The following is a 17,961-nucleotide window of genomic DNA, read 5'->3' on the forward strand; positions in this document are numbered from 1 at the left end:
TTTAAAGGGCAATTTAAATAAATCTGTCGCACATGCTGGTGCTGTACGTTACTATGTCGTAATATCTTACTATATAGTAGAATAGCATTAGAAACCTGTTCTTTTGGACTGTAAATTGTCTTAGGTTTCATAATGTCAAAATTATGATCCAACTGCAATGAAAAACATTACCGTTGATGGTCCTAAACCAATGAGATGTACTGCTAAGGTTTAGGTATTTTTAACTATTAATTGATTTGAAGGGTTCCTGTTCATTCAGCTCAAACTTTGTCTTTTAAAATTGAATTATAAGTACATTTTGGCATAGCTTTCACTACTGGTGTACGTTTAATTTTCAGGATGAATCCAGCAGACGAACTCTGGAAGCCGTGGACCATGTTGGCGTCGCCATTGTGTCCAGTGCTGTCACCACAGTGATTTCTACCATACCTCTGTTCTTCTGTGTGATTGTGCCTTTCGCAAAGTTTGGCCAGATTGTGGCCATCAACACAGCAGTGTCCATACTGTTCACCCTCATAGTCACCACAGCTATGCTGGCCACCATGGGACCTCCACACTTCCAGCGAACCCCTGGAGCGGTACTGAGAGCCAGCCTGGCCGTCATAGCCACCGTGGCCGTGGGGGCTGTCCTATTCTGGGTCGGGGGACAGCTGCTCCCCGGCGCCTGGCACAGAGTCCCTGCCTAGACCAAGCAGCACAGAATGCAGCTGGCGTATGGGAACAGTGGAGCAGAACCTGGTTTCCGTACTATGCATACGCTGTACACGCTTTGAATTCTATGAATTCCGGAGAGGGAGAAAAGGGAGAGTGGAACGATGTCCATATCCAGGAAGTGTTAATTGGGTGATCTATTGATCTGCTAACTGGTAATTGTGAACTTGGTGACCGTGATAGCACTTCATATTGATCAGCACAATGGAATGCTGACTGGCGACTGCTGCCCTGGTTCAATACTGGCAAGCAGCTGGTCCAGTCCATGTGGCAAGTCTCCATATTTCGTAAATGTTCTGTCGTGATGAGTGAGTTACTAGTGCCGGTGTTGCTAGAAATCAAGTGAACCTTGTGATGTGTGGGTGTGGGGAGGGATTTCTATACGTTTGTTTCTGTGGCGGTTATACACAGCCCTCATTAGAAAAAAAAATGACAGCATGCATTGACCGTGGTATTGTTTCAGTAAATGTACACGTTTATTCCAGTCCGGAGAAGCATTCATTCTTCACTGACACTGACTTGTGTTGATCATGGGAGAGTCCTGCACGTTGCGGCGTACTGGGCTACTGGAGAACCTTTTCCACGTGGTCCAGTGTCGGTGCTCCCAACAAAATTAAACTGTTAATTCACAAAAATTATTTGCTGTGTGTGTAGCACACTTGTCTACGAACCGGAAGACCACAGGTTCAAATCCCCACTCACTACCCTATCCCTGAATGTCTCCAGGGGGATTGTCCCTGTAACTACTGATTGTAAGTCACTCTGGATAAATGAGATAAATGTAAATTTGGATCTCTACTGTCCTTCCAGACCTGTTCTCAACCCAATTTGACTGATTTAACTGATCTCCTTGGCTGTTCTGTTTGCTTGATTTTGTTCGATAATTGTAAACATTTTCTAACGACCATTGGACGTTTTTCCCTTTATATAGATCTTTAAGAAATGGGTATGGGGTGTTGTTATTTGGGGAGCAACGTGTATTTCAGCCAAATAGGGCACTTCATCATATCATATGTGTTGCAGTTTCTTGTGCTAGAATGACACCATGACATTCTCATTATAATATGGACACCATCACCTACATATGTCCTCAATTCAGCCAGCAGATTAGATCTTCAGTTATCTGTATACAGCAACCTGTCGTAGTTGTGGCCACCATGTTCTGATTTCAGAAAGAGACGTTTTGTTCTCAAAAATATCCCGAGGCGGCTGGTGATGCCATAGCCCGGCAAATGTGTTTTTCAGAAACGTTTAAATCAAAACACATGAAAAAATGATACGGAACTGTTCCACCACCCCAAGCCCTGTGTGCTGGAAATGAATCCTTAACTTTCACATGCCGCGTTTATATCACTTCAAGTTTCTTCTGACAGCTTTGATAAATGGCGGGTCTGCGCAAGGAAACGGAAGGAAATACATTTCCGCAGCGTTAATTTGATAACACTGTAAATGTATGATGAACCAATTAGAATGAAATACACACCTGACAAAAGAGCGACGTGTTCTGGCCCGGGAATCGCAATGAACTCGAAATGAACTGGGCTGTTTTAGCTATTTCACGCTTCGGCACCGCTGGCTGGAGGTGTTTTTATTACGGTGGCGCTAATCTGTAGTTACGAGTCAGAAAAGTGAAAAGACAACAACCATTTGTCACACGGCCCCGTTTTCTAGCGTTGCTTCTATTCATTCTTTCGTCATTGTTGTTTTCGCAGTTTAGCAATTTACCGGGCTCGTGATGCAGGTATGACCTTTCGTAAATGACAATAATGAAAACTGGCACGAGAAAGCTGTTCCGTCCTCTCCGGCTCTGCTGATAAGTGCCGATGTCACACCTCATACACGCACAGTCATTACTGAGACAGTTGGGGTGTTTCTGCTTCTGCGTCTTGATCTCACAAAAAGTGAAAGCAGCTCGCACATCAATTTCTTCTTCAGAGTCTTGTTGTTCAAGCGCCGTGTCCCTGTTCAGCTTTTAGTTATTTCGCTGTTGATGTGAAGCGTGGCTGTAGTGCAGTTGATCTGAGACCTTCACTCAGTCACGGAGACACAGATACACTTGGTAATAGAGGGACTCGCCTCCCGAATGCCCCCTCGGGCTCAGACAGCAAAGAACACCGATTGCTGGGTCATTTTGTTTTGTACTTTATAGAAGAGGCAGGCAGTCACCACAAAGCACTGATGTCCCTCCACTTCCATCCATCCATCCATCAGAACCATGCAGGAATAACCCCAACGGTGAACACACGTTCACGCAGACATCGGGTCCTGTTTAGAAATGCTTATGTCTCTTACCTTCTTTCTTGACCAGTTTGTGGAAACGGGAGAAACCAAAGAAAACACAGAAGAGCATCGAATCTTCAATTGTAGAGCACAAAAGTCCAAACTTTGTGCCGAAGTTATGGCATTGGGGAATCTGTGTGTAGAAATCAACGCAAACAATGTTAACTTGTCCAATCTGTGCCTGCCTTAATGTGCGGCATAATAATTGCATGAGATATAACGACCAGGAACTCATTTAAAGGAAAGCCGACGTACAAATAATACAAAGTTGTCGGACTTCCCATTGATTTGTACATAAATTCTTCATCAAATTACAATCTCACAATAATACCCACAAGGACATATTGTTGCAATTAGTGTTTTTCAGTAATTATTACAGGGCAAATGGCATGGAATGTGTCGGTGGTACTAATTTTTATTTTTTTGCCAAAGCAGGAACACACGACTTATATACTGTAATATGCAGAATGTAAAAATGGATTCTGACAGTTATTGCATAACTGTGGTTTTTCTATCAAGATCTGATTACTGATTCACATTTGAACTTTGAAATGATTTTATCCAAATAATAATCATTGTTACTGAGTCCTTACTGGAGTTGGATTGTCGGGCTGTGACCTGTAAAAACCTCACAGTGGAGAAATATTGTCATCACTGGTTTACACACTTTTTGCACTTCAGGGCGTGTAGTGATTTTCCTCAACCTGCTCATACTGAGGGCAGCGTGGTCCGACGCGGCTCCAATCACCATGCAGACTCGAAGCCACTAATGACACCGTAGCGCGGTCAGCGAAAAACTATTGGGACTTGTTATCCGAGGCCTAAGTGCAGGGGAAAAAATATTCAAATGCGAAGTACGTGCATACGAAGGGAAATCCAAAAACAGAGCAAGGACAGAATGTTCCAGAACTGGTGATAAGATAGTAGTTTACTGCCATGTCGGCACTCCTGATGTGTTGAGGCTGTAGGGCAGTGGATATTAAGTACAGCGGTACCTGTCATTTTTGTTCTTCATCCGAAAATAATACTAATATGCAAAACCAAAAAAAAGCAGCAGTTGGCCATTTCATTTGAATGAATTTGAACGTAACATGGATATGTGATGATGATATTCGCTGCACCCGGTTCTTCATTGAAGGAAACATTCCTTCGAGCCGCCATTCGCTTATGACAGCAGGGAACGTTTAAACCCCCGGCATCCGGCACCGTGTTTTCCACGGTCGACGCCTGTCGCACAATGAACTTGTCACGACGCGTGAGGGGCGTCGGAAGATGGTACCGGGGAGCGAGCAGGTTCATTTATTCTCGAGGTTTTTTCACACCCTGGAGAACAGAGAGTCGGGCCCGGGTTCCCTGCGACTGAATATTAGCATTCTGCTCGCAGGAGCGCAATAAATTATTTAGGCTCCTAGTATTGCTCCATTGGTTCGATTTGCATGTGTTCCAACCAATATCCATGCCGAACGTGTTAAGACGAAGGCAATGTGATGTTCTGCTTTTAAAAGGCTTCACATCACTTTCTTGAATTTGACAAGTTAACTCACGCATGAAATACATCAGTGCAATAAAAACAGGATTTACTGAAATATACATGTACACGAAATCAGGCTTTATGATGTTTTATAGATATTTTTAAATCACTACGCAAAAATAAAGGCCGACATGTCACGTTAGCACAGTTACCGCCACGCATAATGCAGCCATAAGGCAGTCCACATTAAAAAGAAACACATTTACGTGAAAAGATCCCCCATTTTGCAAAGTTTGGTGCTAATGAACCATAAGCATTCGGTAAAGGAGGTCTTTAATGTTTCAGTTTGCAGGCTAACTAGCATTAGCAAATCATGCTACTTGTTCTCTTCTCATCGTCTCCATACCATGGTGACGAAAATGACAGAAGCAAAAGGTGTTAGTCAAACCATTTCATGTATCATAATTCTGAGCATGACCTGCAATTAATATCCTCTAATTAAAACACCCAACATTACCAAATGTGGTTCTTAAATCTACTTAAAATTTTGGAAGCATGCTTGAAGAATTATGAAACTTTGCTCTGTATCTTAAAAGGATGTGAAGGATTTAGTATAAAATATATGAAACGTGGTAATGATTGTGGGGCCACCTGTTTATGGTCAGTGAACGACTGAAATGGAGCAGAATGGTGAAGTGGTTGAGGGACGTTCCACAGCAGAAGAGACCCTGCTGGTCAGGACACGGGCAGCTCCCAGGCGATGGACCCCCGTCAGAGCGGCTCACAGGTTCTGATTGCCCGCTACCTAGATTGAAGGACTCGTTCAGAATTAAAACTTCGTGATGATTACAGAAGCCTGACCAATCAGCACGCAGCAGGAATCCAACATTTAAGAGACAATCTTCTGATTTAAACGGTACTTTTTCTAATTCTGTCCAAGCTCAAGGTAACACACTCTGTGGTGACAAATACCTCTTATTTTATCAGCAATTCTGTACCTGCTAAAGTGAACAAACCTTCCGGAATATTCCAGGCAAGAACAGCAGCCACTTTCATTTATTAATTTCAATGCATTTCAGAACAGTCTTTGCACCTTTTGCAAAGCAAAAACTCACAAAATAAAGATTGTATATCTAAAAATCAATATACTGTTAATTATATTGTAAATTGCAGGTTGAACATGCCCATAAACACATACACACACACACACACACACACACACACACACATTGTAGTTCTAAATGAGAGTTTCTGGACAGAACCGAGATCCCAAAATTAAAGCCAACGTCCGGGCTAATGTCAGCATGCAGAGGGGGCAGAAATCACTGGGTAATCTTGTAGAGAAGTGGCCTGCTGGCTCCAGAAATAATGCCTCGGCTGGGGTCGTTACGCTGCGGTTCCATCTTGCACACCCTTCCTATGCTCAGTGTTCGCTGGAGAACTAAATAATCGAAAGTACAGAGCCAGCTATGGTGCAGGGTGCAATTATATACAACCTCCAGCATGCAGTCAGACTGCAGAAGGAAACTGGACACAAAGAAAATGGATAATTATACAGTTATATACACCGTGGGCAATATTTTAAAAGCGGTGCTATGTGCAGGGTTACGCATGGAGTTTGTTGGCTAGCATATGGTCAAAGGCAACACCCAAAACACAGACTTTAATGAATCTTTTTATAAAATTTCATTAAAACGGTGATGACTGACAGTGTGCATGACTTAATCCCCTCCGTCAAGACATCACATGCACAAAAAAAAAAAAAAAAAGTTTCTCTCCTACAGATAAGGAGCAAGTGGCTCTTATCTCTTTAATTATTCCACTAGCACCACTAGCACCCAACGTCTAGTAGATGCCCACATCACACCTAGACAGGAAAGCAGTGTACAGTAATTATACACTGGTGATTATGCTGGATTGCTGCGGGAATTACGTGCAGCTCCTGAAATAACTCGGATTAGAAAGCGTTTGTAACCCCCTAGAACGTACACAACATCATAATTAGTATTTACGTTGTATTTATGCAGTGCTTTCCAAAAATGTAACTGCACATTTTTCCCTGCCGAGAACGGAGCTCTGAAGCTCGGACAATCTCAAAAATGGAAGTCAGAGCACAGTCAGATGATGCATGAAATGGAGCCAGATTCTGATTTAAACACAGACAGTTCATAAATCCAGTTAATCTCAGGCCACATGGTCATTTCATTTCACAGTACACAGAACAGCAATGTAGTGTACTGTATTTTCCATGTTGAGTTATTTTATAGTAATAATGTAATATCATAGTTACGATTAATGATTGTGCTTTCCAGTCCTAGGAAAGTGTACGTGTGGAAGAAACGCCTTTAATGTGTGCATAGCACAATGAATTGGCCCAACATTTTGGGACAGACCATGCATTTTGACCAGGACTGAACAAGCCCAGTGGTAAATAATACATATAATAATGCATAATACAGTTACAAACACAAGTCACGCAGTCTGAAATTCTGTAAATGTGCTCTTTATGTATTTGTTCATGTATATGTTTTTCCCCCCCAAACATACATGTTCAGTGTATACTGATGGTTCACAACAAAAAAAAAAAACACACACACACACACACACTGAGGTACAACTTCAAAATGTGTGGATCCATAGATTCATAGATGAGATGTTCACACACAGGAGGGCACAGTACTTCCTGTGTGGGTATACAGTACACTGTAACATGGCGCCTAAAACCTTTAATGCCCCTTACAGCTGGCTTAATGACATGAGTGACGAGCTCTAATGTTTCTGCACTAATTGCAATGTTCAGAAGAAAAAAAAATGATCAGATGATCAGAAATGTGCAAGAAGCTCAGCTCTTCCGAGCCAAACCTGAAATTGGTAAATCTAGCGCAAACCGTAAAATGGGAGAAAATGAGAGGTACTGCATCTGAACAATAGAGAAATTGACTCATCGAAAGTAATGATGAAAAAAAAGAGGACACAAAATACTGCTGTAGGTGAGGAACGAACCACTTTCTTCTTTAAAAGTACAGCACTTACTCACTGTACGCCGCGGCCCACGGGACCCGGGGGGGGAGGGCGGCAGCGAATTAGCCGGCCCTTTTACAACATTGCACGCTGCAGACGGATGCGTTTCCGAAAAAAGAACTTCAATTAACAGCCAGCAGACGTGGGCCTCGTTTCATTTATTAGTCCTTTAATACAATAATTGCTTCGTTCATTTTCCGTGCTAAAAGTAACAATGAGGACATCCTGGACCGGAAGCCAGGATAGCGGTCATTACAAATGCTGGTGCTGCCACTGTACAATTTCTCTGTCTCCGTGAACTGTAATTACATGCATCGCTCTGACATACAGCGTCAAAAACTCAAGTCTCGGATGCATAGACCCAGGAATTTTTTTCTTTTTTTTTTTAAATCCTTTTTTGAGGGAAGGACAACGAGGGCATTATGCCTGAGGGGGGAAACGTGGAGGGTGTGTCAGAGTCGGGAATCTGCCTGGAGCCCCTCTCCCATCCATCCCCTCCTCCCTCTCCCCTCCTCTTCCCCGTTGCCCTCCCCCCTCTCTGCGGTGTGGTGGTCTGGCCCGGCTTTAGCACAGGGGCCTGACTGGCGATCCTGAGAAACGTGTTCGTGTTGCTCTCTTTAACGGAGGCTTATTTAAAAAGAAGAAAAAAAGGGAGAAAAGAAAAATCCAGGGTTAAATTCATCCTCCTTCCTTGCCCTCCTTTTTTACCGAGAATGCACCAACCCCAGAACGAGAACAAAATATATCGCCCACCCCACTCCCAACCCAAATCATAACCATAAAAAAGGTAAAAACAAGGTCTACTGTGGAATGGCTTATATTCCTCACAGTCTTTAGGGGGTGCCAGAGCCCCAGGGAACTACTGAGGTGCGGTTGGAGGTCTTGCGGCTGGTCCGTCGAGTCTGGGTGACCTTGGCGGCCGGGGGTCTCCGAGCGTTGGGCTGGCGCCCCACCTTGGGGCCCCTCTGCTTCCCCTTAGGCCCCGCACGGCCCCTCCCGGCCCCCACTGGTCACTTCTTGCGCGAGTGCAGAGTGTCCTGGAACTTGGTACTGGTGTAGCGCACGTGGAAACCTTTCTTATTGATGGTGTCGTCTGAGCGGAACTTAATGACAATGGAGTCGCCAGCGGAGTATATCTCCTCAGGAGGCTGCAAAGGACAAAAGGATCAGAGTTATAAAAAAATAAAATAAACCTGAGGCCTGGATTTCTTCCCATCACAGAACATATAGCCAGTCGGGGCCTTTTTGCTGAACAGACATGGGAGATTGAAGTTCGTAGTAAAATTTTTCCAATATTCTGTTCACGATGCAAACTAATCATTTTAGAAAAATATTCTATTTTAGTCTACTTCACACTTACAGCAATGCCCCTGTTTGGGGAAGTTCTTGTATGCAACAAGAAGATAACTCAGAAAATAAATTACTGGAAAGTGCTACAATTAAATGACCATATTTAAAAAATATTCAGTATGCTGTTCTGTTTTTTTTACTACATTATTAAAAACAATGAATTTCTTTTTAGCTTTTATTTGTGTCTCTAATCCCTGCAGCCCATATGACAATACAGCTATAATTGGTACGATAGGCCACGAAATGGTACGGCACACCAACGGAAGCCAGGGAGCCACAAACAGTGCAAAAGCCTGAATGAGAAATTAGACCTGCTGCCAATTAGCAGCGGGAACCATGAGCAGCTCCAGGCCCCATGCAGATAATCACTGCCCCATAAGCTCTGCTCTGATGGGCCGCTCACCTGACCCCTCACTCATGACTGACCACCCGGCAGGGGGGCTAATGAAAGGCTCAGCCCCCTCATTACCGGAGTCATCGCAGCCCCCAGAGTCGACAGGCCCATTTACAGCAAAAGGGCACAGGCAGAAAGGCCAGAGCTTATTACTGAATATGCAGTGCCGCACCTTCCACTGCCGTCGTCTCAGTCTCCTGCAACTCACACTGTCCTCCTCAGCCACTTCAAACTGATTATGCTGGACACCCCAACTGCTTTTTTTACCATTAAGAATCAGAAAGGCCAGTGCTGGTCAGAACATGGTATATACACTGGTATATACCATGGTACACTGGTACACTGGTATATTGGTATATACATTGCTCAAAAATGGGGAACACAAAAAGACATCCTAGATCTGCAAGAATGAAATATTCTTATTAAATACTTTGTTCTTTGCATAGTTGAATGTGCTGACAAAAGAAAAAAAAATCACACAGAAAGAATCGATAGAAATCAACCCATGGAGGTCTGAATTTGGAGTCACACTCAAAATGAAAGTGGAAAAACACACTACAGGCTGATCCAACTTTGATGTAATGTCCTTAAAACAAGTCAAAATGAGGATCAGTAGTGTGTGTGGCCTCCATGTGCCTGTATGACCTCCCTACAACGCCTGGACATGCTCCTGATGAGGTGGTGGATCCCAGACCTGGACTAAAGACATCTGGGGCATCATGTCTCGCTCAATCCATCAACGCCATGTTGCACCGCAGACTGTCCAGGCATCGGTGGACTGAGCGAGACATGATGTCCCAGATGTTCTCAATTGGATTCAGGTCTGGGGAACGGGCAGGCCAGTCCATACCATCAATGCCTTCGTCTTACAGGAACTTCTGACACACTCCAGCCACAAGAGTTGTCTTGCATTAGGAGGAACCCAGGGCCAACCACACCAGCATATGGTCTCACAAGGGGTCATGCTGGAGGATGTTGCAGGCAGCAGAACACTCTCCACAACATCTCCAGTCTCTGTCACGTCTGTCACATGTGCTCAGTGTGAACCTGATTTCATCTGTGAAGAGCAAAGGGCGCCAGTGGTGAATTTGCCAATCATGGCTGTAAGCACAACCATCACCTGTGGAGGTCGGGCCCTCATATCACCCTCATGGAGTCTGTTTCTGTCCGTTTGAGAAGACACTTGTACATTTGTGGCCTGCTGGAGGTCATTCTGCAGGGTTCTGGCAGTGCTCCTCCTGTTCCTCTTTGCACAGAGGTGGAGGTAGCGGGTTGTGTGGGTTGTAGACTCCGTCTCATGCTACCTCTAGAGTGAAAGCACCACCATCATTCAAAAGTGACCAAAACATCAGCCATAAAGCATAGGATCTGAGAAGTGGTCTGTGGTCACCACCTGTAGAACCACGCCTCTATTGGAGATGTTTTGCTAATTGCCTATAATTTCCACTTGTTGTCTATTCCAATTGCACAACAGCATGTGAACTTCATTGTCAATCAGTGTTGCTTCCTAAGTGGACAGTTTGGTTTCACAGAAGTGTGACTGACTTGTTTAAGTGTTCCCTTTATTTATTTTTGAGCAGTGTATATCGCCCAGACCTGGAATTTAGTGTATGTAGTTCGGAAAGGTTGATCTAACCCCTGATCCACAGTAGCGTCCCAGTCTTGGTGATTTAGTGTCTGGACCGTCGAAGAGCTCCATGTAGTCATATCCACAGTCAGCTTCCTCCTCGATCTCAAACGTCTGAAAGATGAGTTCCACTCCATAGCCCTTCTCTGCTGAGATCACCCACTGGCAGTCAGATGCACCCGGGTAGTTATTGTCCCCAAACTGGGCGTGGGAGTACAGGTCTTTAGTCTTGACCTCTGCTTTCAGACGACCGCCACATTCTGCAGTTTGGAAAATTTATAATATTTTTAGAATGATAGCCAGACATTTCACATTTTTAACAAATTAGATATATTAGTACTTTTAAAGGAGATAATTCAGTGTATATACACTATGTGGACAAGAACAATAGAATGATAGCTTCACATGCAATATGAATATATGACATTTAAACAAGATTTTATCCTTGTTTTGTTATTTGAAAATATTTTAATCTTATGTGCCACTATGATTGTGACACTGCTGGTGTCACATGGTGTCGGTACCTGCAGTGTGGGAAGCCTCAAATCCTTTCTTCTGCACAGAGTTGTCAGAGAAGAAGCGGATGAACATCTTGTTGCTGGTGGAAATGATGGGCGGGGGCTTCTTCGCACCGCAATAGCGGCCGAGGCTGGGTGCTTTCCCATCACGGCCATCGTAAATCTCGATGTGGTCATAGGCGCATTCGACGTGAGGTTCCATGTCAATCTCGTTGAAGGCCTACAGCGAACACATCATCGGCAAAGGGGTGAGAAGACGAGCTTGCAAATATGATGCAACAAATTTCAACAAAACCAACAAGCAAGGAGTCGACCGTGCGACCGAGTCGACAGGACAAGACAGACAGGACACTTGCGCACCTCCACCCTTGCAAGAAAAAAAAAAAAGCAGTCGAGTATGAACGTATGAGATGCGGTGAGGCTGCACACATCATCCACAGACACAGCGACATGGAAAAAAATCCTGATGAGATGAGGGCAACGTACGATTTTTATGCGATGGCCGGCGGTTGTAGAGAGGGCCCAGGTGCATGCCTTCTTGCTGGGGTATTTATCGGGCCAGTTGGGGCTTGTGATAGTGCCAGTCACACTGTTCACAGTGTGATCACAACCCGCTGCAAAGACACATCCACAGGGTCAACAACCTCACTGCTCGCCCCGTCGCCCGTCCCACGCCCCGGCCATTCTACGCTCAACCTCCCCTTCAATGTTCCCATTACATTCATTCTTCAGCCTGCTAACAGTGAGTGACTGCTGGAGTGACTGACGGGCAGGAGAGTGTGGGATAGAGTGTTGGAGCGGGAGGCATCTCTCACCCTCTTTACAGTCGTGTTTGTTTTCGTGCAGCACAAAACCGCTCCTGCACTGACAGCTGTAGCTTCCGTACGTGTTCACACACTCGTGCTGGCAGCCTCCGTTCTCCTTGGAGCACTCGTCTTTATCTGCACAAACACACACACACATACACAGGGAGAGCGTGGCATGAACTTCCCCACACTGAAAGATGAATGAAGACACACACACCAGAGATGAAGAGCCACACAGGGCCTCTTCTCACTCCTGTACAAACACAGATGGGTGACGAATTCTAACCATAAACCCACATAAAGTGTGCTAGAGAGGGGCTGGGCATCACTAGAGGCCACAACAGCTTCAGTGTGTGACAGACTCTCCAGTCTCTGTCACTAAAGGCACATACACACTTTACAGTTTTTGCTGCTTTGAGAGACTCTTACAAAAATGGTGCAAGGGTAGCAAAGAAAAAATCATACAATTCATTGTTTGAATTAAGTGAAAATGTATATTTTTATAAAGGATTATATGTCAAACACACAGTGCTGACATTTAAATACTTTGTCCATGATGTAATGTGGCTGGTATGATGCCAATTCAATTCATATTAAGCGTCTTTAATCCGTCAGTTTTCGCTGAACATATGAACAATAGCAGCCTCACAGATGAAGTTGCATGGTGCAAAGCAAGAATGAAAGAAAATAAGAAAAAAGAACTCCCCCGCACGCCATGTTCCTAATGGGCGCAGGCTACGCTGTACAGTCAAAAAAAAAAACTTTAGTAAATGTTCTGTGCAGTTATTAATTAGATGAAAGGCTTTTGAACTGTAGAAGGTCTAAACAAACACAAATGAAAAGTGTTTTACAAGTGCTCACCCTGCACTCACCGCATTGCTCAGTAGACGATTTTTGGACTAAATTCCCAGTGCGCGCTTGTGCCCAAGACCCACGTGTATGCAGAATTCTACAGGGAGGTTTACAGAACGTTGCTGGAATGTAAGCAGCAGTGTGGTGGTATCTTAAAGAAAGGGGGCTTTCATGCATGGGCAGGAGAGGAAGGGATGAGGACAGCTTGCCCCTGCTTCAATAACGTCTGAAACTTTTCATTCAAACAGGGTGCTCTCTTCTATTTGCATCATCGTTCAATTGTCACATTTCATCATGCATTTCATCATACAGACTGACAGACGGCGAGGTCACTGTGACATGTTATGACCTTGTATGGATGGGGTTGCATCCTTGTATCGCTGAAGAGGAACTTATCCCTGAGTTGCAGTCCCTGTAACTAATGATTACACGCCACCACGGTTAAAAGTATTGTCTAAAAAACGATCATATTGTACGTAGGTCGCTTTGGATAAAAGCTCGTGCGAAATGAACATATGAATGGACAGGGTTTCATTGTCCAGCCTATTAACACCCCTCCCAGTGATCATTCACAACCACTCTGCAGAGCACCCGATGTTCACACACACTTTCTCCATCATCAGCACAATGATATCAAAATAAACACAGACATACACATAAATCACTTTCAAAGGAGAAAAAGATGACAAACCTGCAAAGAACTGGGCCTTGAAGCCTTTTTTGGAGACAGTGTTGTCAGACTTAAACTCAATGCGCATGATGTTGTACTGCGAGGTGATGGCCTCCGGCTTCTCGCCGCCACAGAATTTCCCGTGCAGCCTGGAGTCAGCGGACAGGCCGCTCCTCACCTCCACGTAGTCGTACTTACACACCTATGAACCAGCGGGGCATTTTAAGCGTGTCAGTGACAGAACGGCAAACATACAACGCTAGCATATCAAGCCATGGCGGTCAGGCCGGCTGAATGTTTCGAGGGCCTTAAAAATATACAGATGCAGTTTTGGCAAGGTCAGCATGGCTGGCTTTTGTTTGACTCAACTCTCATGATGTAAGCACTCATTAAATCTGATATACGTTGACCTCATTGGAAATGAGAGATGTAAACAATGTGTTCTGCACATAGGGACGCAACATGGCCGTGTACAAAAATATACATATCAAGGGTATGAAAAACAAATCAATTAGAAACCCGATTCTGTCTGTGTGAGTACAAGAATCCAAATTATATTTGAATCGGGGACCCCAAATATACATACACACATCTGCCCCGTGGCACTGGTGGCCTACTAAGCAAGGAAGTTCAAATCCCGAACCACCAAGGTGCCACTGAGGTCCCCTTGATTGAAGCACCGTCCCCAGATCCCCTGGCACCTTTCATGACTGCCCACTGCTCACCAAGGGTGATGGTTAAATGCCGAGGACACATTGCATCTTTCACGTTTCTATTGATCCAATTAATCAAAGATCTATATCCTCTTCATGGGACAGCTGGCATTATGTTCCATGTGCTTAGCACAGAGGACAGATGCCAAATGAAGCAGAGAACCCACCCCACGCCTGGTAAAAAACCCCAAGTGCTCACATCGTTGCCCTCGGTCTCGAAGACGTCAAACAACAGTGTGATGCGGTACTGTGACGGGGCCACCAGCTGCCAGATGCAGTTCTTGTTGGGCGGGTACTCCCTGGGCCAGCCAGGGCTGGTGATGGAGCCGTTCAGCTTGGTGATGTAGCCTCCGCATGCGGCTATAGTAACCAATGAGAAGGGAAAAGAAAAAACACACATCTGAACCGAACCCATTTGAAAACGGCTTCTTTAACTATTTTTTTTAAATGTTCCTCTAGACTAAGATAATGCTGACTTGCTGACTTTGAAGGGGCTACTGGCGGAACACAACTGATTTAGCCATGGCCATTATACTCCATTAAGAGTCAGAAAATGAGTGGTTCCTAGTTCAGACAACCTTTTACAGCACACAGATATAGGAAATGAGATCAAATATATATTTATAATATTTAATATATATATTTATAATAGATAATGTATTGTGCTGTACTCTTATTTCAACCTTTTGTCTAAATGTGTCCGCTCTTTAATCACTTCCTGTTTCATTGTGCCAGTTTGTCATCTTGTTTTCAGCCTGAGGAGAGTACTGTTCCAGAAGCAGATACGGGGTTACAGCGGAACAGCGATGGGGACGAGAACGTAATGACAGCAGGGGATCCTGTACTCACCCTCGCAGCTGCGTTTGTCCGATGCCAGCTCGTACCCGGCGTCACAGGCACACTTGTAGCTGCCCAGGGTGTTGACGCAGCGCTGCTCACAGCGCCCGTTGTCAGGCCTGCTGCACTCATCCATCTCTGAAAGAGTAGAAAAGACACAGCTGACTCCCCCTACTGGCTGATCTGCTCAAGTGACTTAAATCTAATAATCAAACCGTTCATGCTGACAAAAATCTGTAACAAAATCTGACCCTTTACTATAACTAAGTATTACTTTTTCATATATGGATCCTGTTTAGGCTGCTAGATTGACAATAGGATGTAGCTTAGTGGGTTAAAAACTTGCCTATGAAAACCCAGCACTAGAAGACCCAGGTTAGAACCACACTTACTCCCTGAGCAAGACACTTAACCCCAAGTGTCTCCAGGGGGACTGTGCCTGTCACTGATAGTAGTAGGTCTACACTACACCTACACCTACACTACACTACACCAAATTTGATAGCATTTCAAAACTCCCAAATTGTGCTTGAGGGACCATTTATTTTTTAGCTCCCTGCATAAATCCAGTTGCTCCCAACCAACCAACCACAACCTTTTATATCAGACCTTTGAAAAAGTTGGCAGCGAACCCAGCCTTGTTGACAGAGCCGTCAGACACGAACTTCATCCAGAGCTGGTTGGAGCTAGTCTTGATGTCGTCGGGCTTGTCGTAGCCACAGAAGCGGCCCAGCAGAGGGCTGTTCTCGGAGTTACCATCACGGACCTCCAGGTAGTCGTAGGCACAGCTATCATGCCTCTCAATCTGTGGACCAAGACATATTGACTTATACAACACACAAACAATCTGCACTTAAAATACTGAAATTGAGATATTATGAAGGATAAACTCCATATCAGTTTTACATTCATATAAACACTGAGAGCCATATTTTTAGAACAGATGTGGCACATGTTCGCTTGTGACAACAAGTCTGTCTTCAGGTCTGTGTACTGTTATAAAGAGACACAAGTGTAAAAGGACTGCTTGCTAGCAAGGGTGTAGAATTTGTCAGTCATATAATTCAAATATGTCCAAAGACACTCCAAAAAACTCCCTAAACTACTTCAAATCAGAATAGGTTTCCTCAATTTTTCCCAAAAGGTCAACTTCAAAATTGCCCAATTTAGCAGGGTAGAGCTCAAGGTCCCGTTTTATCCCTTCCTCCTCCATCCCTTTCCAATGTCAGCACTCCACACATCTGCTACAAACTATAGAGACAGATGATCAGTAGACCTATAGTGAAATAATTAATAACGTGCAACCAATTTCTTCATATTTTACATATCATATTGTTGCAACCAGTTAAAATGAGAAGAGTCCACAATGTTTTATGCATCTGATGACAGATTTGCACATGCTGCTCCACCTTAAAATTGACTCCAGGAACACTGTCACGAAGCCTTGCCGTAATTTAATAACTGAAGGCAATAATTGAATTCACCCGCCGTATTCTGGGTTCTGTGTGTTTACAGAAATTGAAATCACTTCTCTGTCCAGCTCAAACATCAAATTAAGGGAAACGTCTTTCACAAGTGCAGCAAAGGACAGTTTATGGGCTGATAACTAACATATTTACAGCTCTTGACCCAAGGGAAATAATCCGGCCAAGAATGCACTCTCGCTTCTAAAACCACACCTGCATAACAGTGTTATTCTAACACAACGACTAACACTAAGTTTAGTGATGAGATTTGTTTGAATCTTCTTTGTGTGAGATCAATAAGATTGAATGAAAATGCTATTTGTTCACTCGTCATGAATTCATTGCACAGTAGCTGAAAAGCAACTTCTAATACAAGTAACAAGTCATGCAACAGCCTTGCTAAACAAATGTAATTAGTGTCAATAGAACTAAGTCCATTGGTGCTAATTTGAGCCTACGGGGTCATTAAAGTCCTACACGTTTCCTCCTCACCTCAAAGGACTGGAACGTGAGGCCAACATGATAACCCTGAGCCACTGTGATCTTCCACACACAAACTTTATTAGGCCTGTAGTCATCTGGATAGTTTGGCGACTGGATCTGGCCGTTGTCCTTCTTCACCTCTCCGCCACAGATCGCTGAATGGAAGGAAGAAAGCCATCAACATAATGATTCCAATCATCAGTAAAATTATCACCACTTTTGACTCTCCCCCATGTGGGATTTGGAGATTTTCTAGTGGTGACCATTGTTTCATTGTTACCCTCAGTAAAACATGTATTTCAGGGTATCACACAAGACCAGACATAGGAGTGAAGAAATAATTTAAAAAAATGAAAAATCATAAATTAATAACCGAAACAATCTGAGTAACAGACTCATACGATCCCTCCATTTCTGTGTCAAAAAGCAGGAAGGTCCAAAAATGCATCTTTCAGTTCCTGAAGAAAATGGCATTATTTATCTGAATTTTATATGTAGTGCTTGAAATGAAGACATTTCCTCGTCTTCTTTGACCCGTGTTTGTCTGCCATTCCTGGAGTGTCAAGTGTGTGACCCTGCATGTTGTAGGCTATGTGCATGTGTGTGTGTGTGTGTGTAGATGCTCTTTGAAGGGTCCATACCTTCGTACACAGCTGAAAAGCCTTTGCCCACCCAGTTGCTGCTGCTGCGGAACTCAATCCACAGCCGACTGTCAGTTGATATAATCGGCTCCGGCAGCTTGTCACCACAGAAGCGGCCTAA

The 17,961-nt window shown here is 44.1% G+C and overlaps 2 protein-coding genes across 4 annotated transcripts in view; one reads left to right on the forward strand and one right to left on the reverse strand.

The window, feature by feature from the left end:
• The window catches only part of LOC114800069 (protein dispatched homolog 3), a 29,787-nt gene extending 24,549 nt beyond the window's left edge, over positions 1–5,238 (forward strand). For both annotated transcript variants that reach the window (XM_028997147.1, XM_028997148.1), the window contains exon 21: positions 339–5,238. In XM_028997147.1, coding sequence (XP_028852980.1) covers positions 339–686 — 348 coding nt within the window. In that variant the 3' untranslated portion in view covers positions 687–5,238. The remainder of the gene's footprint in view (positions 1–338) is intronic.
• Positions 5,239–8,019: 2,781 nt separating this feature from the next.
• Positions 8,020–17,961, reverse strand: part of bmp1a (bone morphogenetic protein 1a) — a 41,301-nt gene continuing 31,359 nt past the window's right edge. For both annotated transcript variants that reach the window (XM_028995111.1, XM_028995112.1), the window contains 11 exons: positions 17,841–17,957; positions 17,209–17,354; positions 15,860–16,055; positions 15,263–15,388; positions 14,613–14,773; positions 13,722–13,902; positions 12,188–12,313; positions 11,859–11,986; positions 11,379–11,592; positions 10,864–11,114; positions 8,020–8,631 (listed from right to left, as the gene is read on the reverse strand). In XM_028995111.1, coding sequence (XP_028850944.1) covers positions 8,494–8,631; positions 10,864–11,114; positions 11,379–11,592; positions 11,859–11,986; positions 12,188–12,313; positions 13,722–13,902; positions 14,613–14,773; positions 15,263–15,388; positions 15,860–16,055; positions 17,209–17,354; positions 17,841–17,957 — 1,784 coding nt within the window. In that variant the 3' untranslated portion in view covers positions 8,020–8,493. The remainder of the gene's footprint in view (positions 8,632–10,863; positions 11,115–11,378; positions 11,593–11,858; positions 11,987–12,187; positions 12,314–13,721; positions 13,903–14,612; positions 14,774–15,262; positions 15,389–15,859; positions 16,056–17,208; positions 17,355–17,840; positions 17,958–17,961) is intronic.

Source organism: Denticeps clupeoides, chromosome 11 (genome assembly GCF_900700375.1).
Source record: "Denticeps clupeoides chromosome 11, fDenClu1.1, whole genome shotgun sequence".
Taxonomy (NCBI): Eukaryota; Metazoa; Chordata; class Actinopteri; order Clupeiformes; family Denticipitidae; genus Denticeps; species Denticeps clupeoides.